Source organism: Lacerta agilis, chromosome 1 (genome assembly GCF_009819535.1).
Source record: "Lacerta agilis isolate rLacAgi1 chromosome 1, rLacAgi1.pri, whole genome shotgun sequence".
In the NCBI taxonomy this organism is placed as follows: Eukaryota; Metazoa; Chordata; class Lepidosauria; order Squamata; family Lacertidae; genus Lacerta; species Lacerta agilis.
In genome coordinates, this window is record NC_046312.1 from 71,991,151 (window position 1) to 72,017,469 (window position 26,319).

The window sequence follows — 26,319 nt, forward strand, 5'->3', positions numbered from 1 at the left end:
ACGAAACCCCTCTTACAAGATGTGCATTATTTCCTGCTATTGTTCAGAGTGGAATGTAGGTACTTTGAGAACTTCCTTCTTAAAATAAAGCAAGAAACATAGAAGTGTGCAAAAGTGATTTTTTTTTGGGGGGGGGGGCAAATTTCAGACTTCAAAGAACTAGCCAGGTTTAAGACGTTGTTGTACCTCCCAATGTTAGTCATTTCATTGAATGCAATACCAAAGAGCACAGTCTTTAACATTTTAGGGTTTTGCTGTGAATGCTTCTTTCAGTTTAGCATTCGGGATTCACGTTCATTGAAATAAAAATATCATCTCCATCTCCCCACCCTGTTCCACCCAGCCTCCCACCCTGGGAGGTCCTCTGTACCCTGCCCCTCACGCAGAGCCCTTCATTTTCCATCCATCACTTCCCTTTGTGTATCTTCATTAATAAAAGCTGGGAAACTTCAAAAAGCAAAGCATAAACTCTTTCTCCCTCTCCACTCCAGGGATTCCTTTAGTATAGGTTCCCTGCCTTATGGAATCCTATCTCAACTTCCTGAAGGCGACCGCTGGAGGCTACTTGGCCCCCAGACTTTCTTTATTAACACCTACTACTTCTCTTCCTCCCCTTCTGCGTTATAGCTTCCCACTCGCTTTCCCTTCTGTCACTGTCCTCCACCCCCTAATTTCCTTCCGCGCAGCCAATTCCTTTTGCAACGTCTCCACTCTTCCTTGTCCTCAAAACTATCCCCCTCTATCTGCTTTCTCTCACTCTCTCAGTCTGGGACTCTTCCAGAAAATGCCGCCAGCTGCCTTTTCATTCTTCAGCTGTGTGCATTCCTCTGCTCTGACTGTGTTGCTGGGAGGAGGATGCCTCCTTCAGATAGGCTAATAACTGTAACCCATGCTGTTTGGATATCATGCTGTTTTTCGTGTTTCATTTTTGCCAGTAATTGCCAATATGGAAACAGCTAATCTTAGTGTGTGTGGGGGGGGGTGTCTGTGGAGGGTGTGTGTGTCATAAAGTATCAAACACCATCACGTACCAAATGCATCTCTGCAGTTAAAGCAGAGCTGAAAGTTATATACAGTAAACAAGACAAACACATACAAGGATTCTCTCGTTTTTTTCTGTATAAACATCTCTAGTACTTAAAACACATACATATGAATATGTCTAGCTTTCTCTATGTATCATTCTCTTTTCTTGAACCTGCACACCTATTCCCCCCCCCCCTGGTAGAATTGTTCAGTGAATGCTACCACAATAGTGAAGACCGAGCTTTTGCTTTGTTGGTGAGGAGGAACCGGTACTGGAGCAAAACGACTTGTCTCCACTTGGCTACAGAAGCAGATACCAAGTCTTTCTTTGCTCACGATGGGGTGCAGGTGAGTAAAATCCAAGGGTGGTCCTCTTCTAAAGATGTCACCAAACCAGAAGTTAAGTGTGGCCCAAGAAAATTTTCTAATTTAAGGGGGTCATTAGAATTCTGGTTTTTATTCTGGTGTAATGTTCAGGAGTGCCTGGCGTGCTCTGGTTCATGGGGTCACAAAGAGTCGGAGACGACTAAATGACAACAAAAACAACAATTATGTCCAGTAAGGGGTGGAGAACCTGTAGCTCTTCAGATGTTGTTGGAACCCTGACCACTTGCCTTGCTGGCTGGGGTTGATTAGAGTTTTAGTCCAACAACATCTGGGTAGTGGTATTTACTCATTGTATCATGTCAACACTGCATCATTTTGTCCCAAATTCCAGGCTTTTCTAACAAAAATTTGGTGGGGAGATATGTCAACATCCACCCCAATCCTGAAGCTAATCTGTGGATTTGGGTGCCCTTTCCTGATCTATACGAATTTGATATCTTTCAGGTAAGAACCATAGGGATCTTTTGCATGGGGAAGAAGAGATAGTAGGAAACAGGTTGTATTTGACAACAAATAGTGGTGACAGAAAAATATCCTTCTTAAATCTAAAACCAGAATGACAGGCAAACGTTCATCTAGTGAGGATTCTCCCAGATAGGGCCTGAATACTGCAAACAGGTAATTCAGGTGTCACAAGTTGGTCGCTGGCAGCAGTTTTAAAATGAAGTATTGGATTTTCCACAGAAAGAGTAAACCCGGATTAAACTGGGAGCAGAAGTAGACTGGCATAGTGTAGACACTGTGGAAAACACTGGAAGTACCCTAAATCTCTTCCTTGAATGCAGATGTGATCGTGTAGGAAGTTGCACCAATTTAATATCCGCATGTCATGCTACTTTTTCAGTCTCTGCCACGGAGAAAAAAAGGTGGCAACTGTTTTCAAATCCCATATCTCAAAAGTACGATTATTCTGCCCAAATGGAAGAATGATGGGTACTTCGTGCAGAGTCTTGTGCTATCAGTGTCTGTTTTTCACTCTTAACAGCATACTAGGTGCCAAACCAGACATTATCTCAATTGCTTGTACATTCTCATCTATCAATGTCCACCAGCTCCTGGCCTCTTCTCTTTCTCTTTTGTAAATATCTAGATTCTAGAACCTATTTCAGTTTGATACACAAACTCATTTAAACCAAAATGAATGAAGGAAAGACACAACATTTATGACACTAGGCTGGAGTTTTAACTGGATTATGAGTAATGTCTCCCATGTCTCTGCCTCTAAGTAGATTCAGTTTAGTTACCTATTAACTATATCAGAAGTATTTAAGTTACAGGTAGGTAGCCGTGTTGGTCTGCCATAGTCAAAACAAAGTATAAAATCAAAAAATCCTTCCAGTAGCACCAAGACCAACTAAGTTTGTTCTTGGTATGAGCTTTCGGGGGACAGGCTTTCCAGTAGGATAATTTTGTGTCTTATTGGAAAGCCAACCTTCCTAAATATTACAGCGTTCAAGTCAGAAATTCATACAAAGTAGTCAACTGTCACTTCTAAATGTTAGAGAAATACATTACTTTTTATTCATTTCTCCCAGGGATGAGGAAACTGTAGCCCTCCAGATGTTGATGGATCACGACTCCAATTAGTACCAGGCAGCATGGCCAACGGGTAGGGATGATGGGAGTTGTAGTCCAACAACATATGGAGAGCTGCAGAATCCCTGTCCCTTTTTAGCACTTTAAACTCCATCTTACGGGGTGGAGGAGAATCATCTCTATGATAAGTGACAGTCAGAAGATCACAGAAATCCTTCTTGGAGTGCATGTGGAGGGGAACCAAAGGAACACCTAGAGAGAGATCCCTACATACACACAGTTGTACAAATATAGCCTCTGTAGTGATCTTCAGTTGAACATGTGGAGATCAGGAGCAGGTATGGTGCACATGACCCTGCTCTCCCCTCCCCCATGACCAAAGGATAATTGCAAGTGGTTTATGCTATCTTAGCTTGATGTATCAAGCTTAGCTCTGCACTGAAAGTCTCCCCTCACCTCAGGAGTGAAAAACTGCTTTCCAATATCTTTCAGTAAATCAATTCCTTTGCAGTGAGGAAACACAATCAGCCCAGGAGCCAGAATCATTTAAAGACCTTGACAGCCCGGATTCTGAAAGGACACTGCTTTTCCCCAAGGAAGTAGATAGGTACGATTACAATGTAATGTTATTTGGAAGCTTCAAAACAGAGTAACGAAAGAGAACACTTCTTGGCGATTAAACTGAGGTCCACAGAGTTGGGTGGTAGGCAAAACCACAAGTTAAGGCTGTGCACGTCTTACCTTTGATTCCTGCTGCTGGTGTCTGAAGCCATGTACACAACACATTGGCCACAATCCACATGTATCCTGCAGTTTCTCGAGGAATACTCGTCTTTGATGTGTTTCCCTTCACACCAGCTTCCATCTGATTTGAAAACGTAAGCTGCTGTTAAGATGAGATGTGTACATTTGAGACATCCAGGTTAAGATGAAAGCTTAACTGAATAGGAGTTGGAGCGGGGTGCTGGTGTGAGGAAACAAATCTTGTAATGTGCACCGGATGAAGAAATCCTTGTCTCCTCTGTGGTGTGTACAGAGAACATGACTTAAAAGATGGTGGGTGGGGTGGAGAGAGCAGACAGGGATGGGATGACCATGCACAGTACTTGGCCCTATAAGAACATTATAATAGCTTGAACATTTTAATGATATTTATCAATACTCTAGCAGCAGCTATGCTCCTGCAGCCCTCAACCAAGATTGAGAAATTGCCTTGAGGATCTTAAAATAAAAATAAAAAACCCATCCCATCTGGGCTAATTTAAGATCTGGTGCCTCAGATTGCAAGCCTGTAAGCCTGAATGCAGTCTTCTTTTTTGAAAAAATAAACAAACAAAAAAACTATAAATCACACTACAGATATCATCTTCAGCTGGAGCATGGTTAAAAATGCTAGAAATAAAGAATAGTTATGCTCTGCAGTATGATAACTGACAGGCAGTTTAGTGTAGAACGTAGAAAAACACTTTACACAGATATGCAAAATCAACTTGTAATCATTTAGTTGACAGATTACCACTCAAGTAGAGCCATTGTGATGCTGTGTACTGTACTTGATAGGTGGATCACACGAACTTGTCCCTGAAATAATACAGTGGTTCCTCGGGTTACAGACGCTTCAGGTTACAGACTCCGCTAACCCAGAAATAGTACCTCGGGTTAAGAAATTTGCTTCAGGATGAGAACAGAAATTGTGCTCAGTGGCAGTAGGAGGCCCCATTAGCTAAAGTGGTACCTTAGGTTAAGAACAGTTTCAGGTTAAGAACGGACCTCCAGAACAAATTAAGTTCTTAACCTGAGGTACAACTGTATAAAGTTGTTTCTGTATGAGTCTCTCTTGGGGGGGGGGTAGTTTAGTCTATCACTGGAGTCAATGGGAGATGCAGAGTTAATTTCAACAAAGCCAGGATTTTATTAACTTGCCTTTCCAAAGTTGTATTGAATATTATTCTTGCTTTGATGAGACAGAGAATAAATAAACATTACATATTAATTTCCTCTATTAGAGTTTGGAGCTGTAGAAGTTTAAATAACAAAATACAATAGCAGCACATTGTCTGAATAGCTACACTCCAGTAACTAAGGGTGGTAGTCAGCTAAGTTTTACTGAAAGTAGGCCCATTGAAATTAATGGCCCTTAGGCATGCTCATTAATTTCAAAGGGTCTACTCTAAGTAAAACTCAGTTGACTACCACCCTTAATGTTTATTGAATAGTTTGGGGAAAGAGAATTTTAAGGATCTCCTTGGACAGGAAACTGGAAACTGAAGACAATCACAGTTCAACTGTATACATACCGTATCTATTCAGAAGTAAGTGCAATTGAGTTCTATGGGGCTTACTCCCAGGCAACTGAGCATAGGACTGCTGCCTTAGCTAGCCTGTGAATCTTAAATTCAATCTATAAAATTGCTTTGCAGACCACTGCTCAGAAATGCAAACAAAACAGTATCTTCTTTCTTTCTTTTTTTCAGGGGAGACGCCCAATTAGAAACCCAAATTGCTTCTGAAAATATAGCATGTGCAACATTTGTGTTTACACGATGGAAAAAATTCTGGACCGCCCCTGTCACAGTATTTATGGGGAATGTTATCATGTACTTTGCCTTCCTCCTTCTTTTTGCCTATGTCCTCTTAGTGAATTTTAAACCACCCCCACCAAAGGGCCCATCCATCCAGGAGATTGTACTTTACTTTTGGGTTTTTACGTTGGTCTTGGAAGAAATCCGACAGGTGGGTAACCTCACAGGTTGAGGCTGGGAATTCATATGTGCAATAGACACATTTGTGCACTACCAAAGCCGTCTCCCTCCTTTACTGGACACATCCTATCAGTCAAATTGTTTCTCTCTACCCTTTGCTCAAGCAGGCAGCTTGTGCTGCAGCTAAGTTCCCACCAGCCATCAGTGCCCATTAAAGATGTACTGTTAGCTATTAAGATCTATAGAGCCATGAAGTAAAGGTAATTTCACTCAACACAACAACATTATTGTTGACATTTCTAATTCAAATGACTTTTGGAATGCTAAGTTAATGACGGGACATGGAAGTGTGTAGCGTTATACTAAATGATGAATGCTGTTAACTTACAGAGTTTTTTCACTGATGAAGATATGAATTTAATGAAAAAAATCAAGCTGTATGTAGAAGATAATTGGAACAAGTGTGACATGGTGGCCATCTTTTTCTTCATTGTTGGAGTTACCTGCAGGTTTGTGGTTTTGAGAGCTTCGTGCATGTGGTACCGTGTATGTATGATAAAACAGCATTCCATAAGCAAAGTTAATGAAATAGATCTAAGGGAGTTGACTCATATTTTCTCTTTTAACCCCAGAATGTTTAATTCCACCTTTCAAGATGGCCGCACAGTACTTGCTATTGATTTTATGGTGTTCACTCTCAGACTGATTCATATTTTTGCCATCCATAAGCAACTGGGCCCAAAGATCATCATTGTGGAGAGAATGGTAAGTACAAGCTTTCACATGGACATGAAAACCAATGATGCACAGTATTTCCTAAAACAAAGGAACAAACCCAGGTCTTCTGGATAGCACTATTTTCATCAGAGAAATGTTGGAGGGTATAGTGAAGTCTGCATGTAGGGCATGTAGTCTTTACCTGAGTGGAATGTAAGTGATCAACCAACCGTGTGTGTGTGCATGGACTTGTGATTACACAGTGGCACGTGAAAGGCACTCTGCACATTCTCAAAGACACATTGAAATCCTGCTGGGGGAAGGTTCCCCATGCCTGTAATAGTAATAAAGTACTCTAATGACATGGACTGAATTAAACAGCAAGAAACCTTGCTCAACTGCTTGGGAGCAGTTTGGTATGACTTCCTACCATTTAATTGACATTTCACTGTATCATTATGGCATACATGTAGCACAAAATTGTCCTCCCTGCAGGCCTGGGCCTTGGTTCCATAAAGAAATGAGAAGTCCTGTCAAGAAGACAATCTCAGTCCCTTAATTATCTCCTTTGTACATTCCTAATCTATGTCTTGGTGTAAGACTATGTATTCCTTTTACAGATGAAGGATGTTTTCTTCTTCCTTTTTTTCCTGAGTGTATGGCTCATTGCCTATGGCGTGACCACACAAGCCTTGCTCCATCCTGATGACAGTCGAGCGGAATGGATCTTCAGAAGGGTGCTCTACCGCCCCTATCTTCACATATTTGGACAGATTCCGCTGGATGAAATAGACTGTAAGGTTAAGGAATTAAAATACCTATTGTTGCTGTTGTTTTAGACTTGGATGACAGGAGAAAGCAACCATGGCATCGTTTCTACAATTAGCATGGCCCCCAAGCACTGCTGTACTCTTGCTCCACAAATGTTCCTGAGATCACCATCTGAGGCCCTTCTTTGTGTGCTTCCCTCTGGAGGGTGGCAACACAAGAATGGGCCTTTTCTGTACTGGCTCCTCATTTGTGGAATGCTCTCCCCAGGGAGGCTCACCTATTGCCATCATTATATATCTTTAGGTACCAGGCAAAAACCTTTCTCTATAACCAGGCCTTTTGGCCTTTAACTACCTGTGGCCTTTTAGAAGTGGGTGGGGTGTTTTTAATATTTTTTTTTCTTCCTTGGTTTTAATGTGGGTTTTTGTTTGTTTGCTTGCTTGCTTGTGAGTTGCTTTGGGTTCCCATGGGCAAGATTTAATAAATATTAATGATAAGAATGTTCCCACTAAAGCTGAGCAGTACTGTAGATTTGCCTTTATGAGTGCACATCAGTGGGTGGAAATGTTTACCTCTACAGTCTGAAAAGTTTTGCCTTCTTATTTCTGCACGTTACACTGATGTTTAAGGCCAAGGAGCAGGCCAGGCTATTTTAAACAAATTCTGTTCTCAAACCTAATGCTGCCACATGTCGTGAACTCCCCTCTCCTTTTGCTTTAAACTGTTTTTAATGTTGTGTTTTAATGTTGTAACCCACCCTGGGACTTTAGGGTGAAGGACAGGTAATTAATAATAGTACAAATAATAGAGATTTGCATTATATAGATATGTCATTTCTATCTCTGAATGTGTGTGTGTGAACAATATTTGTAATGATTGCTCTGCTATTCGTTAAGATAATCCAGTGTCCTAATTATGCAACAATGCAAAATCAAGCACACCTCATGGTACTGAAGCCGTGAAATTGCAAAAAAACAAAACAAAAAAAGCACAGAGCCTAGGGCTTGCCGATCAGAAGGTCGGCTGCTCGAATCCCTGCGACGGGGTGAGCTCCCGTTACTCGGTCCCAGCTCCTGCCCACCTAGCAGTTTGAAAGCACATCAAAGTGCAAGTAGATAAATAGGTACCGCTCCGGCGGGAAGGTAAACGGTGTTTCTGTGTGCTGCTCTGGTTTGCCAGAAGCGGTTTAGTCCTGCTGGCCACATGACCCGGAAGCTGTACGCCGGCTCCCTCGGCCAATAAAGCGAGATGATCGCTGCAACCCCAGAGTCGTCCGCGACTGGACCTAATGGTCAGGGGTCCCTTTACGTTTACCTTTATATGAACAGCAGAAAGAGGGAGAACAGCCACAGCAATTAACAGGCCTAACAATCAGTAGCTTCCCAAAGTGACAATTGCTTTGTTTTCAATCCATTACAGCATCTCGCATGAACTTTGAAAATTGCACACCGAGTCCAATGGCAAACCTGACGGATAATGCATCGTCGTGCCCAAATGCCTATGCCAACTGGCTTGTCATAGTCCTCTTAGTCATTTTCCTGCTGGTTACAAATGTACTGCTTATGAATCTCTTGATTGCCATGTTCAGGCAAGTATTTTTTCCCTGCCTATTATAAAAAGAGGGAAGCGCATACAACAATCGCTGATTAAATGCACGAACAATAACAGCATAGACACGGACAGTCATTGATGACTGTCCTCATTTTGCACATAACGAGTGCAATCCAGAAAAACACCAGAGCCCCATTGGCATATTAAATGATGTGCTTAATTGCCATTGATTTCATTGGAACTTAGATGTGCCCAACTTTCTCAGCAGGAGTACTGTTAATACAGTCAGTGTGATTCACAAGCCATTTAAAATGGGTTTCAGCTGATTTACTTCAGAATGGGCTGGAAAACGTAATTGCTTTTTCCAACTATAGCCAGAACATGACAAAGAAAGCAATATCTTCATTTCTACTGCAGAATTCAATTAAATATAAACAAATTATTTAGAACAGGTGGGAGAGGGGAAGCTTTCTCTTCGCTACGTGCATATAAAGGGTCTAATACATCGGGCCCAGTATGGATAAACATCAACACTATTACTCTAAAAAGATTTGATAAGATTTTAATATACTGTATCTGAAGACAATGGGTTCAGGCTACCCATGGGCAGAACACCTATGGGGCTTTCCTGCTGAAGGACATTTTCACCAATTCCACATTTCTTCTGTGGTCCATTGTTTCCCCTCCCTGAAAACCTGCTCTGTCAGGTGGGGGACCCTCCAGAACTGCATAAGAGGTGGCTCTGGGGGCTGGAGTGGGGAAACCCAGCAGGGAGCCCCTACAGATTCTTGGTCCCTCCCACGAAGGGAAGAAAACCTTCCATATATGAAAGGGCAAGTCTGGATCCAATCCAAACCTTAAATATTTTAAACTGGCACATTTTATAGTCTGCACATATTTTGTACCTCCCCATGTGTGTACATGGTGGAATAAAAGTCAAAGGCTTGCCTACTGAAGCTGAGTGACATTCAACCAAAAACAGAAGCATTAAATACAAGCTAAAGTAATCTACAGGTGCTTTAAATGAGTTGTTTCCAACTGTAAATGTAGGTACGCTACACATTTGGAAAGATGCTACTTTAAAAGCCCCTAAATGGTTGTGGAATTATTATTATTTTTCAGAGCTGATTCATACAATATTGGGAGATAGTTCATTGTTGCTTCCAACTCCTCCTTATATCCCTGCCCAATTACTGGGATCTTTGGAAGAGTCTCTGTTAATGTTCCATCATGGCTCAGATGGACTGCTTATATACACCAGAAGCTGTGCATTCAGTATTTTGGAAGCAATTCTGTGGAACTCCTTCCTGGCTGAGATTAGACTGGGCACCTCCTTCCTGAGCTTCACATTCTTGGCAAAAACCTTTCTATTCCAGCATCAGCAGGGTATCATAGGGAAAGTTTTCTGTCTTGGACTAATTTTGCTTGATTTTACCCTACCATATATTTTTGTCACCTTCATGTGCACCGTTAGAAATTTTGGTGTTTAAGCGGTATGTAAATGGCCTAAAGAAATAAACACGAGATTTTATTGGCGTGATTCTCCCCCCTCCCTGTTCAAGTTACACTTTTCAGGTTGTTCAGGGAAATGCAGACATCTTCTGGAAATTTCAGCGTTACAACTTGATTGTGGAATACCACGGCCGACCTGCGTTTGCCCCTCCCTTCATCATTATTGACCACATTAAGCTGTTTCTTAGACGGATCTTTAAAAAGATAGAGCACAAAAAGGAGCATCTGGGTAAGCTGTAGAGAGGTAATGGTAAGATGTTCAGCACAATCCGAGGGTCCACACATGCATGATTGTTCTCAAACGAATATGTGCACTGCCTCCATTAAAAAACATTACCTTTTAAGCAATGTGAACTGATACAATAGTTCTGCTCACTTTTGACTAAAGCTACTTTCAAAAAAATCAATTTTGTGCAATAGCAATTAAATGTTCTTTCTAAATAATTTATTTTTAAAGGATACAGATTACTGAAGAAGATAGCACTCAGCATTAGAGACTACAGCCGTCTTCAATAATTTAATATTTTTTTTAGCATTCTAAAAGTTTGATTTTGAGTATTTAAGAATGGGGGAATGGGCATGCTTTTATTTGCAGTTGTCTCACGGATCCATTCTAGTACTGTACTGTAGATGACTGGAGCTATTACCTCTCACAGCTCCAGTCATATCAAGTGTGCGTGTGAAGGAGCTCCAGGAGTGAACACAACTCTTTCTGACATATTCAAGTATTAATTAATAGCAATAGTTTTTTTGCATGGAAAATCTGATTCACTAGGCTCTGACCTTACTTTCTTCTATCACACACAGGTTGGTATTCCCCAACCCTCATACAGTACTTAATCACATTGTGCTGTTTTGTTTATTTTACTATAGAAAGAGATCTGCCAGGAGGTCTGGATCAAAAAATCATAATGTGGGAGATGCTACAAAAAGAAAACTACCTGGCAAATCTGGAAACAAAGAAGAAAGAAAGCAGTGAAGAAAGACTAAAGAAAATGTCAGACAAGTGCGTATCTACGGATGGAGACTTCCAAATCTCTGTTTTGATGCTAACCAGACTTTTGTGTCTGTGTTTATTAAACATGTGAACATTGATTTGGTTATAAAGCTGGATGGGTGGAATTTACTTTCTATCAATGCATGGAAAGAGGATCTTAGGGAAGGGAGAGAAAAAATGATTCAGTTCACATTAAAGGCAAACCTATCTAATACTCATTTTCCATAACAATGCATGAACTGAAACAGAATCACGCTTCAACACCTGCACTTCTCCAAATTCTGCAATGAAATTCTCCAGCCAAGTAATGTGTAGGAAGATGCACATACTAGGGCAAAGTGCCCAAAATGCAGACATTCATGCAGATGAACTTACAAAAAAAGCATTATATTAGGGGAAATTGCATTGCAAAAAAGTGTATATTAGGAGAAATTTGCATTATAATGCTGATTAATTTTTACAAGGGCTTAATATTTTTTTGGAAAGTGATGTGAAAATGTGGAGAACTGATTGATGAGAAACTGAGAGACAAATTCACCCATCTCTAGAGGAAGGGAAAGCCACTCTTGTCTCCCTGAGCTACACTGTCTGAAAATGTTCTCCCGAGATTGACTCCAGCCCTAGAAGTCCACCCCACTCCATTTAAATTAAAAACAGACAAACAAAACCATTCCTGCTTTATAAACCAGTCCATACATATTTAGTCATCATGCGAGTGCCTAGTTTGGTTCTGAGACAGAAGATAAGCATTTCCTTCCCTATGATAAGTGGGTAACCAAAGCATTCCAAATTACTCAGGGCACAATTACTGTACTTAGAAAACAGATTTTGCATGGCAACTAAAGGAACACAGCATGCATTCAAGCCAGATGAAGAGGATGTATTCTGCCACAGAATCACTGATGGGAGCCGATGAAAGCCCATGGAGGAGTTGCAACTTAGCAAGGGTTGCATGGAGATTTCAACTGTATGAACTCCTGTATACATGTGGGACATACACCAACGACCACAATTTGCACACTTGCTCAAAAATTGGGGAGCAAGGATTGCAGGTAGAAAAACAGGGTCAGTATAGGCAGGTGTGAGCCAGTTCGGGGCCAGGGGGAGGGAAAGTAGATTCAATCCCACCGCCCTATTTACACAATTTAACTGTTACGTTAAAGAAGGACTTTACTCTCAACTTACTTTCACTGGAATGAATCCTTTGCAACAGACCCAATGGCCACTGTCCCAGTTGTGTCCTGGAGTCTAATCCATGTTTGATCCAATAAAATGTGTATCTAAACTCCTCTAGTGCCTACCTCTTTGCTCACCATTTTGATTTCCACCCCCCCCCCCATCAAAACAGGGTGAACAATCTTTCAAAGTACTTTAATGGTTTGAAAGACCAAGAGAAACGGCTTAGATCTTTGGAATCACAGGTAAGAATGCTTTTTCTTGTGTCTCAGCTATGCTTTTGTTCATGCAGGGTATTAGCTACAGGTTTTTTCCCCCCTTGGATTTAATTGCACATTTCTTTCCAAAATCTGTTTACAAAGCATTGTATAAACAGGATAATATGCCTCAGCTTATTTGGACAAAATAGAATTGATGTGTTGATTAACTAATATCTGGTCAAGGAATTCCTCATATATGCTAATATGAATTTGTTAACCTATCTTTAAATGACATAAATTATAATGATTACATTTATTGATCTTGACAGATAATGCAGAGATCAGGCACCCTGCCATTCAAACTGGTATTTTTGTCCATCAGACAGTCAAGAGTTCTTCATTTTCCCACTTTAGTGAGGAAACTTTCCAGTCCAATTTTATCCCTGCCTTCATTTTCAATCTATGGTCTAAAGCAGTGTTTTTCAACCTTTTTTGGGCAAAGGCACACTTGTTTCATGAAAAAAATCATGAGGCACACCACCATTAGAAAATGTTAAAAAATGTTAAAAAAATTAACTCTGTGCCTATATTGACTATATATAAAGTAATTTTTCAATTTTTCCCACGGCACACCAGGCAACATCTCGCGGAACACTAGTGTGCCGCGGAACAGTGGTTGAAAAACACTGGTCTAAAGTTTGGAATCTGAACCTTAGCAAGGATTTCCCTTGCCCTTCACATCCCTACTAAACTAGAAGTGCAGATACAGCAAGTTGCCTTCAATATTTTTCATTCAAATGGCACCCAAGACCTAGGTCCATAAGTCAACGGCTGAATGTAGATTAGCGACAAAGTCCTTACCAGCAGCAACAGAGCTAAAAATGCAACTGTGAAGCTATGCTTTAGCTGATTAATTGGTGCTTTAAAAATGTGTTCAAATCGCAAGCAAATCTGCCACACCTCTTTACGATTGCAATGCCAGTGTGTCATTTGGAATGGTAATGGAAGATGTGGTGATACCAAAACCATTTCTTTTGTAGATCTGCTACTGCACAGTTACCCTTTCCTCAATGGCAGACACCTTAAGCAACAACAGCTTATTTTGCAACAGACAACCTATGAACTACACACGTGAGTAAGGTGCAGAGAATGATTCTGAAAATAAATATTTCCACTGGAACCTTATACCCCGGACTCACAGTTTGAGCAGTACAGATCAAAATGCTCAGTTGTAGAGTTTTCCCACCTATGAAATTGATAGCTGAGATTCCTGTAATCCAAGGAATTCTATGCATATACAGCAGCCAGACAAAAGGGAGGACAGCCACCCTGTGCCTTTAAGAGTTGTGTCAAATCAGCAGGTGTTGATTGCATAACAAGTGGACACCTACTGAAATTCCTTCTGCTGCACAGCTCTAAGGGTACAGGAACCTTTTCCTCTTTTTCACCTAGTCACCTTAAATCCATATGTAAAAAATGGTAAAAGGTAAAGGACCACTGGATGGTTAAGTCCAGTCAAATGGGGTTGAGGTGCTCATCTCGCTTTCAGGCTGAGGGAGCTGGCGTTTGTCCACAGACAGCTTTCCGGGTCATGTGGCCAGCATGACTAAACTGTTTCTGGCGCAATGGAACACAGTGACGGAAACCAGAGTGCACGGAAATGGTGTTTACCTTCCCGCCCCAGTGGTACCTATTTATCTACCTGCACTGGCATGCTTTTGAACATTGTAGGTTGGCAGGAGCTGGGACAGTCCAATGGGAGCTCACCCCGTCACGCGGATTCGAACCACTGACCTTCTGATTGACAAGCTCAAGAGGCTCAGTGGTTTAGACCGCATCCGTATGTGGTGCTTCCCTCGCTCAATGTCATTTGAAGGAAGTCCTGTATGCACTGGAGTTCCCACACCCACATAGGCCCTCTAGGTCCAAGACAACAAACAGCTTTTGTGGACGAAAGCCCATTTAATCAGATGTGATGGTGTAATGTCCTGCTGTTTGCCCTTGGATAGAAAAATGTCTGTTCTGTCTCTTCATGAGATTAATGTGCATTTTTGTGAGATTAATGGATTTCTGCTTCATTTGGCTAAATCCAATGCCTTCCATAGTGACAAATTCCAGAGGGGAAGTCGTGTCAGGCTGCCGAAAAGAAAATACTTTGTTGGTCTTATCATCACTTGGCAAACCAGACATTGCAGAGGAAGAATAATTCTAGACAGTGAAGTCAAAGGCCAGGAAACGCAAGAGGCCAGGAAAGTCTGTGACATTTCTATGCAAAGCTTGCATTTATGCAAGTGACCCGTTCACAGCAGCAGTAACCAAAGATGCTATCTTCCTAGTTATGCTTATTTTAACACCATCAACTGGAAAGAAACCTTTGCTTCCTAAAATAACTACAGGTGTTAACTTAGCATAGCTAGTAATTTACAAGAAAGATGTCAGGCCTTACATCTCTGCATTTCATTATTGTTTCTCCCCAAACTTTCCCCCATCTTGGTCTGTGTGCAACACTAGGACAATCCTTTCATGGATCTGATGCAGTAGGCTCTAATCCATGAAAACCTATGCTACAATAAATCCGATGAGTCTTTAAGGTGCTGCAATATTTTTTCCTCTTCTTGCTGCTACAGGCTAATCAATCTGCCCAACTGAAACAAGTAAGATAGTATATGGATGTTTGGTGGTGGAATTCTAATAGGCACAAAATGTAAGAAAACTTTCTCAATGATTTCCCCCCTTCTTTTAAAAGAAAACCCAGATACCATGGATGAAAGGGATTATAAGGAAATAGCTCTGCAGATATCTAGTAAAACTGTCTGGCCTAAAACAACCCTCATACCTGCTCATATTAACCAGTGATTTTATTCCAAAAACCTCCATAGGTTTCATAACCACAGGCACAAATCTAATGCCTGCACCAGAAGGCAATGAAGCTGGAGAAGGCACCCATCAGTTTGAAGATGACATGATGTACATCGATAACTAACACTACTTGCAGCAGATCAAACATTTTGCTGTGTTTTTGATTGACTTTTTGACATATTCATCACAGTCTTCAATTACCTAAAGGGGTTTTTCTTTTGATGGCTGAGTACTGCTCTGTGTTCCGTACCAAACATATAAAATGCCTATGGTGAAACATTGCATCCAATTTATTAGCCTTATAAATGCTGACTGATTCCTTCCAATAATCTATCACCTTCTCAGCAGTCCAATATTTAAACTTGTGCTGCTGTTCAAATTTATACCATGCAAATAAACCACTCATGCCAGGCCATTCCATACCTTCTTAGCAACAGTAATCAACATATGTACAAAATACATTCTGCACATACTTTTTCCTTCTTGAAGATGGTTGCACAAGGTATTAATGGTGTTCAATTTTACTTTTCCCCATATTTTCTGCTTTTTTCATGAAGCTTGGATTCATATTATTGTTGCTGGTTAGTTCCAAGAGCGCTTCACTGGTCATCTTGCCTGGGCTCATCAAGTAGCTTCTATTGCCCTTGTTCTCTGCTGACACCCAAAGGGAATACTGTTGTCTTAGCAAATTTATATATGCCCTCTTTGTGTGGAAACTCAAATAAACTTCTGCATTAAACTTGGGCCTTAATTTTATAAATAAACCCTAGACTTGGAGAAAGACCCTACAATTGTTTTAATTGGTCTCTTAAAAGTTTGTGTAATCTCAGATTGTGAGCAGAGATACCCACTAGTCCTTAAGGACAGCAACCTGTAGCAAGCAAATTGGATTTTACAACTTGCTAGTAAATAGTTAATTTATTAAGGTGCTTTTGCATGTGGACTAGTTAAAAAACCCAATATGATACTGAGTATTAATTTTCAAATAAACCAGTATGCTACTTCGACAGATCTCTGTACTACTGAGGAAAATAGCACTATGGTTGTAAAGCCGCAGCTTTAAGCTGCCACTTATCACAACTGCCGTTAAAAAAATGGATCATCAGGTTTCCCTGTAAGACAGAGAGCTGCTTTAGAAGATTCTTCCCAGCAAGGTTCTAACCCCTGCAACAACAGTCTTTACTACTGGCAGTAGTAAAACACTATTACTGAACAAGCTCTCTTAATCCCTACTGCAGCCACAAGGGCAGGCGAGGTTGCCACAATAATCTGGCATTGTTATTTTACCTTTAGCATTTGCTTGCAAGCAGGTAAGTCTTCCCAGCATGGAGATGCAAGAATCAGAAAGTGCTTCATTTGCTGTTATTTCTGATAGTGATGCAGCTATTATGGCTGCTAAAGGAAAAAAATAACCTTGCCTCATTCCCACGCCAGGTGAACAATGCAGAAAATGCACATTATCTCACCTTTTGGGGGGTGAAAGCAATTTGTCTGGCCACAAGGGACCTACATCTGATAGTTCTGAAAGAGCATGGACTTCTTAGTAGTAAAGAAATAGGACCTCAGAAGCTACCTCTCACTGGGCCATCAGATAAAGAAATCCAGAGTTTAGCCGTTGTGACAGTTTAGAAAAATTAACGTTCAGCTAAATGGGTACATCTTTCCATGTGAAGGACTATTCCAAAAACATGTCCAGGATATAACCTTGGAAATGTCACATGCATATGCTCAATGCCATATTGTTAGATGACAAAATGTCTCCCTTCATGGAATACAGCTACTTGTTTTGAGTTGCAGCTGCAGGTTGATTGACGTAAGTAAGAAACAAGCACCTAGTCAGCATTGAAACAGACCAACTTTTTTTTAGAATTCTGCATTTCCCAAACATGTCTGAGGTCATTGGAAGTTGCCACTGGAATAAGATGGTTGGGTGGGTGTGAACACACCACAGAGTGTGTGTGTTGGGTGTGTGTGTGGCGCTAGGTGGAAGCTAGCTGTTACTCCCCTGAAGTGCTGACCAAGAGGTCCAGCAAAATGAGATCTGGTGCTTTTTCAAAAACACAGATGTGTAAAATGTTAAAGCACGCAGATGTGTCATAAATTAAGCACCAAAGTGTAAGGTAATGTTGGAAATGACAATGCTTCATGATTGCAGTTAGCTTGTTCTACAAAGCCACTTAAGTAGCTCATAAGGGAGAAAAATAAAATGCAGGCGACAAACATTTATGCAGATTGCTCCCATCTTGCAGACTGAAATAATAAAAGTTCTGAAGTTCCTTTACTTAGAGACATATTGGAATCTCAGCATCATTGTGCTACAAGATATTACTTGGCAGGCTTATGGTTGCCACATTGCGTTTTTAAAATTGGAAAGATTCAGATTATAAATACTATTAATTTGTCAACTACTTTTCATTTATCATCTTACCCAGATGCTAAGAAAGTTGATGTGAATCCTTTTTTTGGTCTATTGTTATTTTAACTCTTCAAATGTTTTAAATTATTGTTAATTTTTCATAGTGATAATTTTATTGCTTTATCTATTTTGTAAACTGCTTTGAGGTTTTTTTGTGTTTTTTTTAACAGTCAAGTGGTGTATAAATTTGATGAAATAAAAATAAATAAACCAGCACTCAAGAGTGAAGCAAATTTGTCAGGGGCCCAAAACAATGAGATAGGAAGAGCTCTTTTTCAGTCACAGCACCCCAAGGTGAGCCTAACCAATTTGATTCCACTACAACCACCAAAGAACAGAATAGCTGCTGCTGCTACTGCTTGTAATAGGTTGAAGCAGCTTGTGGATGAATGGACAGAGATAACAGAGTGGAAGAGAGCCGTTGCTGGAGGGAGAAGGTAAGGTTGGGGGGGGGGAATACCTGTCAAGTCTTGACAAGCATCACCAGTTGCTAACACACATACCTTTGGACAAAAAAAGCAGCAATTAAATTTTTTATTGACACCAAGGATAATATGAAAAGGATCGCATAGTAGGTCTGTTAAAGAGTCCACTTTAAGTCCTTTAATTCCCAAACAAATCCAGTTAATTTGTTATGAAATCACTTTACTTTAGGGAGCAGCTTTTGGATATGCAGACAGAAACATCACAGTTGCAAAGGACGGAAGTAGTGGATATTCAGTGCTGAGATCATTCTTCATATTTCATAATCCAATGAAGTCTTATTCTGGTCTTGTTGGCTCTACCTTTTCTATCTTTTAAAAAATGTGTGCATGTTCGCTGCAAGCTTTGCTTCCATGATCCTAATTTGTTGCTAACAAGCACAATGCTATATAGAAACAAGGGAACATCCATGCTGCATTTTACAGCATGCAGACACTTCCCATTTTCAGTGCTTCTGCAGCATATAGCTTGTTACTTACTGTGCTTTTATTTTCATTGGCAGTGTGGAAAGGTGTGGGCTTGGACTAAACCTTTGTTTGATCAAGCAAGTACATTTGGATGCATCTTGGCATATTTTGCCAGTACTCAGAGATGGGATACCAGTCAAAAGATTTTACACAAAGCACTAAACAAAACAGTAGCTCAACAAAATCTGGAGGGGTATGCAGTTGTAAGGTTTGTTCCAAAAGTGAAAAACAACAACAACCACGAGATGATCCTTTACAAGCAGAGTATTTGCAGACATTACTGCACCACTGCAAACTAAAATTTTGTCTAGTATTGATACTACAACACAGAGGGACATCATGGAATCAGTAAATGGAATGCTAAAATATATCTAAGTCACAGCTCCAAGCAAGCAAGCAAGTAGCCAAAACGCATGCAAACAACAAAAAAAATAATTTTAGGGAAACACTTCTTAGAAAACGCTATAATTTATCCAGCTTTATGACTCTTCCTCCTCTTCATCATTGCTGGCTTTGGGTCTGAAATGCTTCCTATTCCTTTTCTTGCTACCATGGAATCCCATGGTCCCCACCACTGTCTCTTCATCTGCCTGAGAAGAATCTATGCCAGATCCTCTTTGAACACTTAACTCCTCCAGTTTTGGTTGTTTCCAATCCTCTGCTTCCTTTATATCTAAAGGGTCTAGTACACCCTCCTCCTTGTTCTGAGTCTTAGGCTTCTTTGGAGGGTTCTCTTTGGGTTCTTGGTTTGCATCACTAAGCTTGTCTTCTTCATCCTCCTTGGCAGCAGCTCTTTTCCTATCTGAGCCTGCTTTTGTGGGTTTGGTAAAGACAATCCTTCCAGCACCAGAACTGGAGGGATCCTGATTGAAGGATGGGGTGTAGTTTTCAGGAGAGGCTGACCTCTGTTCCCCTCTAGTCTTCTTCAAGCCCTCCAGGAACTCCATGGCAACTGACCTGTTGGTCTTATCGCTGGACTCTGAAACATCATCCAAGCTGTACTTGGTCCAGCGTTCTGGGTGAGCAACATAATCAGGAACTGCTGGAGAACTTTTATGAGCTGGCGGTGGCTTGCTTTGTCTTCCAAGGCTTTCTGAAGCAATCTTGCTTGAAATGTTGGGTGGAGGCAGAGGCCGCTTAAATCTTCCATCAATTACATTATCTTCGGCCATTGAGGGCACTGCTCGTTTGGCTGCCCCTTCCAGACAGTCAAAAATGCTCTGGCTGCGCTGGGAAAAGCTTGAACTCATGCCTTTCAGGTGAAATGGCTGCACAGGTGATTTTTGGTTGCTGTGTAAAGGGTCACCGCTTTCATCTGACCTACAACCCACATCATCAGAGGGAAGGGATTCCTCAGGAGATACAGTATCAACTTCAGCATCGCCTGGAAACCCAAAGTCATCTGAATCTGAATCACTCAGCGAAATTGTGTCTGAAGGAAGGACACCCTCGTAATCGGTGGCCCCGCCAGCCACTATACCCATGAAAGGTTCACCTGCACCTTCATCACCCATATTTGGGCAGTTGCTTGCTTATACTAACTTGTCTTAGACCTTGCTGCAGCCAATTAGGTTTTCCAGCTGCCTGGGGAGTTTAAAGCCTGGAACAAAAACATAACAAAACAAAAACAAAAAAACCAGTGAAGTTCAACTGTGAAAAGGAAACCATACCATGACACCTGCCCTTCATTTACTTCAAGAACTCTAAAAACAAAAACCCAATACAAAGGAAGGGGTGGAGGGAGAAAAGGATTAGCAGGAAAAGCCCATCTCAGCTACTGTCTCAGATTCTGGAGTTGTTTTTGGTTTTTTATAAACCAGTCACACTGTAACGTGTTAAGCACTGCCAATTAGTAAATTCTCTGAAATAAATTCTGTAGTCCTGTAGTCCTGAATAGGTCAAAGCACTTTTATGTTTATGGGATGCTACACAGACAAAACCATTTCTGTCATTCATTGTATCCTCTTCCACATAGCACAGGTAATAATATACTTTCAGAAATTGCCAGCTGAGCAATTTTCCATGCAGTAGGCCAGAACATAGATTTACAGACTATAACACTAGTTTTAACTGATAATTTTGCAGAAATTAGATGATCCATCAGTATCTTCCTGCCAAGAGTGTCTTCTGGCACTAAAGATCAGCTGTCTTAAATGAGGCAAGGAAGAAACACTTGCATAAGACAGAGAAATGTGATCTCTTCTAGGCTAATACTTACAAATTAATAAAATCTGTGACATACAATTCTGAGTCTGGTAGTACTAAATTTCCGCTGCCCCTGAATAGTTGTGTAAGATTTTGCTTCTCATTTCAAAACTAAAACCTTATTTAGTACAACAGTGGCATTTTCTCCTTTTGTAAAAATAATAATAATGAATTGCTTCTACTGGGTTTGTAGCTCAATGGTTCCTTTTTATTACTATCTGCATTGATGTGGTACTGTCAGACTTCTATCCAACTCTGGAATATAACAAGAACAACATTTTGTTCTTACATGTTCCTAAAATGCCTTACAAAAATGACAAAGGGACTAGATGCTCCAGATTCATTGAATTTTCTATGGTACCTTTGTGTGCATGTCAAACACCAGTTTTATCATATATTTATCATGCTCTATCTCTTGAGTCTGACATCCCCACCCCCCACCAATCCATTCATGTGCTAGGCTCATTCAGTGGTCCTTAACAGCATTTTCCTTAGTCTCCAGTGACCAATTCCCTAAAAGGGAAGAATTGTACCGGAAGAAAGCTCTTTTATGGTGACGGTAAACAGGCATGGATAAATCTACTAGCCACTCACCATCTGGAGTCTGAAACAGTATTCCATCCTCTGGGTCAGTTAAAGCCACCAAGGTTCTCAGATGTTGTACCCTGGCAGTAAGAGGTTGGACATATCATCAGCGCAAATAAATAAAGTGGAGCTGAAATTTCATAGTACATTAATAGTACTTGCTGTTTTGGTAGGTGTGGCCTCTAGCCTTGTACTAACAATAATATCTGCAAATAATCCTCTCTTAAGGCTGGAAAGCAGAATCTTTGCATATTTTGTATGGTCATCAAGACAGCTATTCAGGTACTGGACTTCAATGTGCAACTTACATAGATGTGTAAGATGTGCAAGAACATTTAAATTGTTACATCAACTAAAATAAGCTACCCTGTTATCCAAAAGTCATTTGTGGTGAATCAGAAGAACAGAACCAAATCTAACTTACATTAGTTTAACAGCCAATGGGCAAAAATTAAATGTCCCAAAACATATCTATATTATGTGGATTCTGGTTGGTTTGTTTTGGCCCCCAAAGGGAGGTTTTGGCTGTTTCTTACTGACAGTAAACAGAAAAATGAAAAAATAATTTCCAGAAAGAAAAGACTCACAGGTTCTTTGCAGCGCTCTGATTAGGATACGATTCAAATAGGATGGCTTCTCTCAGAATAGACAAGACCCCTTCAGAATCTTCCATACTATCTTGATCCCTGTTATTTGAACTGTGGGAAAGCCAAAATAAATAAATAAACAAATAAATAAATAGCTCCCCTGCACTCCAGCCTACAGAGAGTTATATGATAGAGCAAAAAGCTTCAGAAAATGAAGTCAAGAAAGTACAGTGAGGGGGGAAAGTATTTGATCCCCTGCTAAATTTGCCCGTTTGCCCTCTGACGAAGAAATGACCAGTCCATAATTTTAATGGTAGGTTTATTGTAGCTGTGAGAGAATAACAACAGGAAAACCCCCAGAAACCCAGAAAACAAAAGCCAGAGATTGATGTGCATTATAATGAGTGAAATAAGTATTTGATCCGTTTGCAAAAGATGACTTAGTACTTGGTGGCAAAACCCTTGTTGGCAATTACAGAGGTCAGACATTTCTTGTAGGTGGCCACCAGGTTTGCACACATCTCAGGAGATATTTTGTCCCACTCCTCTTTGCAGATCCTCTCCAATTCAGTAAGATTTCGAGGCTGATGGGTAGCTACTCAAACCTTCAGCTCCCTCCACAGATTTTTGATGGGATTAAGGTCTGGAGACTGGCTAGGCCACTCCAGGACCTTAATGTGCTTCTTCTTGAGCCACTCCTTTGTTGCCTTGACTGTGTGTTTTGGGTCGTTGTCAAGCTAGAATACCCATCCTTGACCCATTTTCAATGCCCTAGCTGAGGGAAGGAGGTGCTCACCCAAGATTTGACGATACATGGCCCCATCCATCATCCTTTGATGCGGTGAAGGTGTCCTGTCCCCATAGCAGAAAAACACCCCCAAAGCATATGTCCCCCTCCATGTTTGACGGTGGGGATGTTCTTGGGGTTGTAGGCAGCATTCCTCCTCCACCAAACACAGCGAGTTGCGTTGATGCCAAAGAGCTCGATTTTGGTCTCATCTGACCACAACACTTTCACCCAGTTCTCCTCTGGGTCATTCAGATGTGCACTGGCAAACTGCAGACAGGCCTGTACATGTGCTGTCTTGAGCAAGGGGACCTTGTGGGCTCTGCAAGATCTCAGTCCTTCATGGCGTAATGTGTTACCAACTGAATTTATTATTATTATTATTACGGTCACCAACCAGTTCCATGTTACCAACTGTTTTCATGGTGACTATGGTCCCAGCTGCTCTGAGATAATTCACAAGTTCCCCCTATGTAGTTCTGGGCTGCTTCATCACTGTTCTCCTGATGAGATCTTGCATGGAGCCCCAGACCAAGGGAGGTTGACAGTTATTTTGTGTTTCTTCCATTTGCGACTTATTGCACCAACTGTTGTCACCTTCTTACCAAGCTGCTTGGCAATAGTCTTGTAGCCCAGTCCAGCCTTGTGCAGATCTACAATCTTGTCCCTGACATCCTTGGACAGCTCTTTGGTCTTGGTCATAGTGGCTACTTTGGAATCTGCTGGATTGCTTCTGTCGACAGGTGTCTTTTGTACAGGTACTGTAACAAGCTGGGATTACAGGTAAAAACGAGCTGAGATTACAGCAGGTGCTTCTAATCTCAGCTCGTTACATAGAGTGAAGATACCAGGTAGCCTGACATCTGGCTGGTTGATAGGGGATCAAATACTTATTTCACTCATTATAATGCACATCAATCTCTGACTTTTGTCTTCTGGGTTTCTGGGGGTTTTCCTGTTGTTATTCTGTCTCTCACAGCTACAATAAACCTACCATTAAAATTATGTACTGGTCATTTCTTCATCAGAGGGCAAACGGGCAAATTTAGCAGGGGATCAAATACTTTCCCCCCTCACTGTAACTTGTTACAAATAAGGCAATTCCCGCCTCCCCAAGTCTCTCATCTCTAATCAACATGAGCTATGAGGAAATTACTTTTTCTCAATCCAAACATATCAATAAGCCTGCCCTGAGCATTAGCAAACTACTTATAAATTTCAAGGGATGCAAAACAAGAGTTAAGAGTAAGTTAAAAATGTATTAACTGACAGTTATTGTGAACAGGGCCATGGATGTTATAAGGCTGTTATGAGAAATCTGTAAGTGCTTTGAACACTCCAAAGTGCAATATAAATGCAAAATATCAGGGCTATTGATGTTTTCAGGTGTTTTCATCTAGAGTTGCTATCTCTTGCCCCAATACTTGGGAAAGAGAGGCTATAAAACCAAGCCAAGCACAGACTCATGTGCTGCAGCTCAGTCATAGGGTGAGGGTAGAAACCCAGGGGAGGCAAAACTGAAAGAAATCTCTCCCACTCAGTGACCCAGTGAAATTGATGGGTAGTAGATTCAAAGCAGGCCAAAAAGGGAAATGCACATATTTATACAGAGCATAGTTAACTTACGAAATTTGCTGCCACAAAAAAAAGAAAATGGAAGTTGTCTTATACTGAGTCCACTAGTCCATCTAAGCTCAGTATTGTCTACACTGACTGGCAGTGACTGTCCAGGATTTCAGACAGGATTCTCTCCCAGCACTACCTGGAGATGTCAAGTGTTGAACCTGGGTCCTTCTGCATGAAAAAGCAGGTGCTATTCCACTGAGCCAAAGCTCTGTATAGCAATCGTCACTGATTTATATCATTGGTCTTCAAGCAGGGGCGGTCAGAACCCACTATCATGTTGAAGCCTCATCTAAGGTGGCTCACAACAGCAGAATTATTACCACCACCCACCCACCCACATGCTTAAAAAGAGAATAGACCCAAGCCTCCAAATTCATTATTTGGCAAGTATGACTTAAACTTATTGAACTTAGCTGGGATGGCAAAATGGACATGTTTAATCAGAGAACAGTCACTGTTAACTAAAGATTTAGTCACATTTACTAAAGATTGGAAACCTCTTACAGACTTTTCACATGAAAAAGAAATATTGACATTTGGGTTTGAAGGCTGAAGATAATGTTGATTTAAAGAAAATAGTCCTGCTGGGTGTTATATTGTAGTGGATGAGTTGAATAATTTATACAGGGTGAGTCTTTTAAAAGAGGCCCCGTGGAACTTGTGTACTCTGTATCCACGGGCCTCTTTTAAAGGACTCACCCTGTATATGGCTGACAGATGAAGAATCTGGAGTTCTTTAGTTTCTTTAACTTTTAAAAAATATTTTAATCCTTCTATCTCTCTACTTCTTTCTTTCTTTCTTTCTCTCTCCTTTTTCCTCTGGATCTGTGATTTTATCTAGATTAATGTTGTAGTTTGGACAAAAAAAAGATATAATAATATTTGCACCTCTCTTTTTAAATTCTAATAAAAAATTATCCAAAAAAAGAAAAGGCCAAAGACTGTTAGTTTACATGGCTTCCGGAGCAGAGAAAAGCAGTTCATCGAGGAAAATGACAATTAACCATAAACGGCCCCATTCTCCAGAGGCCTCGTACCTCTGGCGACCAGGCTGGTTGGGTGGTGTGTAATGGTCAGTGTCGGACGATTGACCTGGGAGATCTGGGTTCGAATCCTCCCCACTCGGTCACGGGGCTCCCCGGGTGACCTTGGGCTGCCCACCTCCTCTCCGTCCTAACCTACAGGGTTGTTGTTGTGTATGTGTGTGTGAAATGAAAAGGGGGAGGGAAAGCATGCTCGTCACCCCGAGCTCCTTGGAGGAAAAAGGCGCGTGTGGGGATGAGTATAAATGCAACCAGGGAACAGATACAGGCCCATTAGCCCCATGGGGCTCCCCGTGGTCAGTTTGGGAAACAATATGATTGGTCTTCAGGGCCCATTAGACACCCCCACGCCGGTCCTCTCCCTCCCGCGTGGAATGAGCAGCACCTGCGATGGGAAAGAAACAGCAGCCCGTCTCTTTCCCCCTCAGAACTCTTCCCCGCCATCGACCTTCCTACCTCCGTCCCGCCAAACGCATCAACTTCTTCCCCGCGAGCAAAGCCCACCTCCGCTTCTCCTCACCCGCGGCGTCGCTGTGCTTAATTCCAGCCACGGCCTGCCGTATTCCGCGCCGTCCTCCCTGCGCACGCCGGGACATGGAGTCTTTCTCGCCTCGCGGGTCGCTGTAGAACCCTACTCTAGCTACCCGTCGGGTGAACTACATATCCCAGAAGGCATCTCGCTTAAA

General features: G+C 41.3%; 2 protein-coding genes across 6 annotated transcripts in view; one reads left to right on the top strand and one right to left on the bottom strand.

Annotated features, from left to right (window-relative positions):
- The window catches only part of TRPM5 (transient receptor potential cation channel subfamily M member 5), a 35,513-nt gene extending 22,028 nt beyond the window's left edge, over window positions 1-13,485 (top strand). Inside the window, exons 14-25 of the mRNA XM_033174220.1 lie at window positions 1,229-1,374; window positions 1,745-1,857; window positions 3,461-3,556; window positions 5,424-5,682; window positions 6,042-6,160; window positions 6,284-6,416; window positions 6,989-7,163; window positions 8,559-8,727; window positions 10,253-10,431; window positions 11,076-11,208; window positions 12,548-12,620; window positions 13,417-13,485. Coding sequence (XP_033030111.1) covers window positions 1,229-1,374; window positions 1,745-1,857; window positions 3,461-3,556; window positions 5,424-5,682; window positions 6,042-6,160; window positions 6,284-6,416; window positions 6,989-7,163; window positions 8,559-8,727; window positions 10,253-10,431; window positions 11,076-11,208; window positions 12,548-12,620; window positions 13,417-13,485 — 1,664 coding nt within the window. The remainder of the gene's footprint in view (window positions 1-1,228; window positions 1,375-1,744; window positions 1,858-3,460; window positions 3,557-5,423; window positions 5,683-6,041; window positions 6,161-6,283; window positions 6,417-6,988; window positions 7,164-8,558; window positions 8,728-10,252; window positions 10,432-11,075; window positions 11,209-12,547; window positions 12,621-13,416) is intronic.
- Window positions 13,486-18,369: 4,884 nt separating this feature from the next.
- On the bottom strand, window positions 18,370-26,245 carry TSSC4 (tumor suppressing subtransferable candidate 4). Of its 5 annotated transcripts, none has more exons than XM_033154399.1 (4): window positions 26,154-26,245; window positions 22,178-22,288; window positions 21,600-21,670; window positions 18,370-20,400 (listed from the first exon to the last, which is right to left on the bottom strand). In XM_033154399.1, exon 4 carries the CDS (start codon window positions 20,312-20,314, stop codon window positions 19,280-19,282), a length of 1,035 nt encoding a protein of 344 aa, XP_033010290.1. In that variant the 5' UTR covers window positions 20,315-20,400; window positions 21,600-21,670; window positions 22,178-22,288; window positions 26,154-26,245; the 3' UTR covers window positions 18,370-19,279. The 5 variants fall into 5 exon arrangements, with proteins under 5 accessions (XP_033010290.1, XP_033010282.1, XP_033010261.1 ...); XM_033154391.1 differs by having other exon boundaries at window positions 26,138-26,228; XM_033154370.1 differs by having other exon boundaries at window positions 26,090-26,216.
- Between the last annotated feature and the right edge of the window lie 74 nt (window positions 26,246-26,319).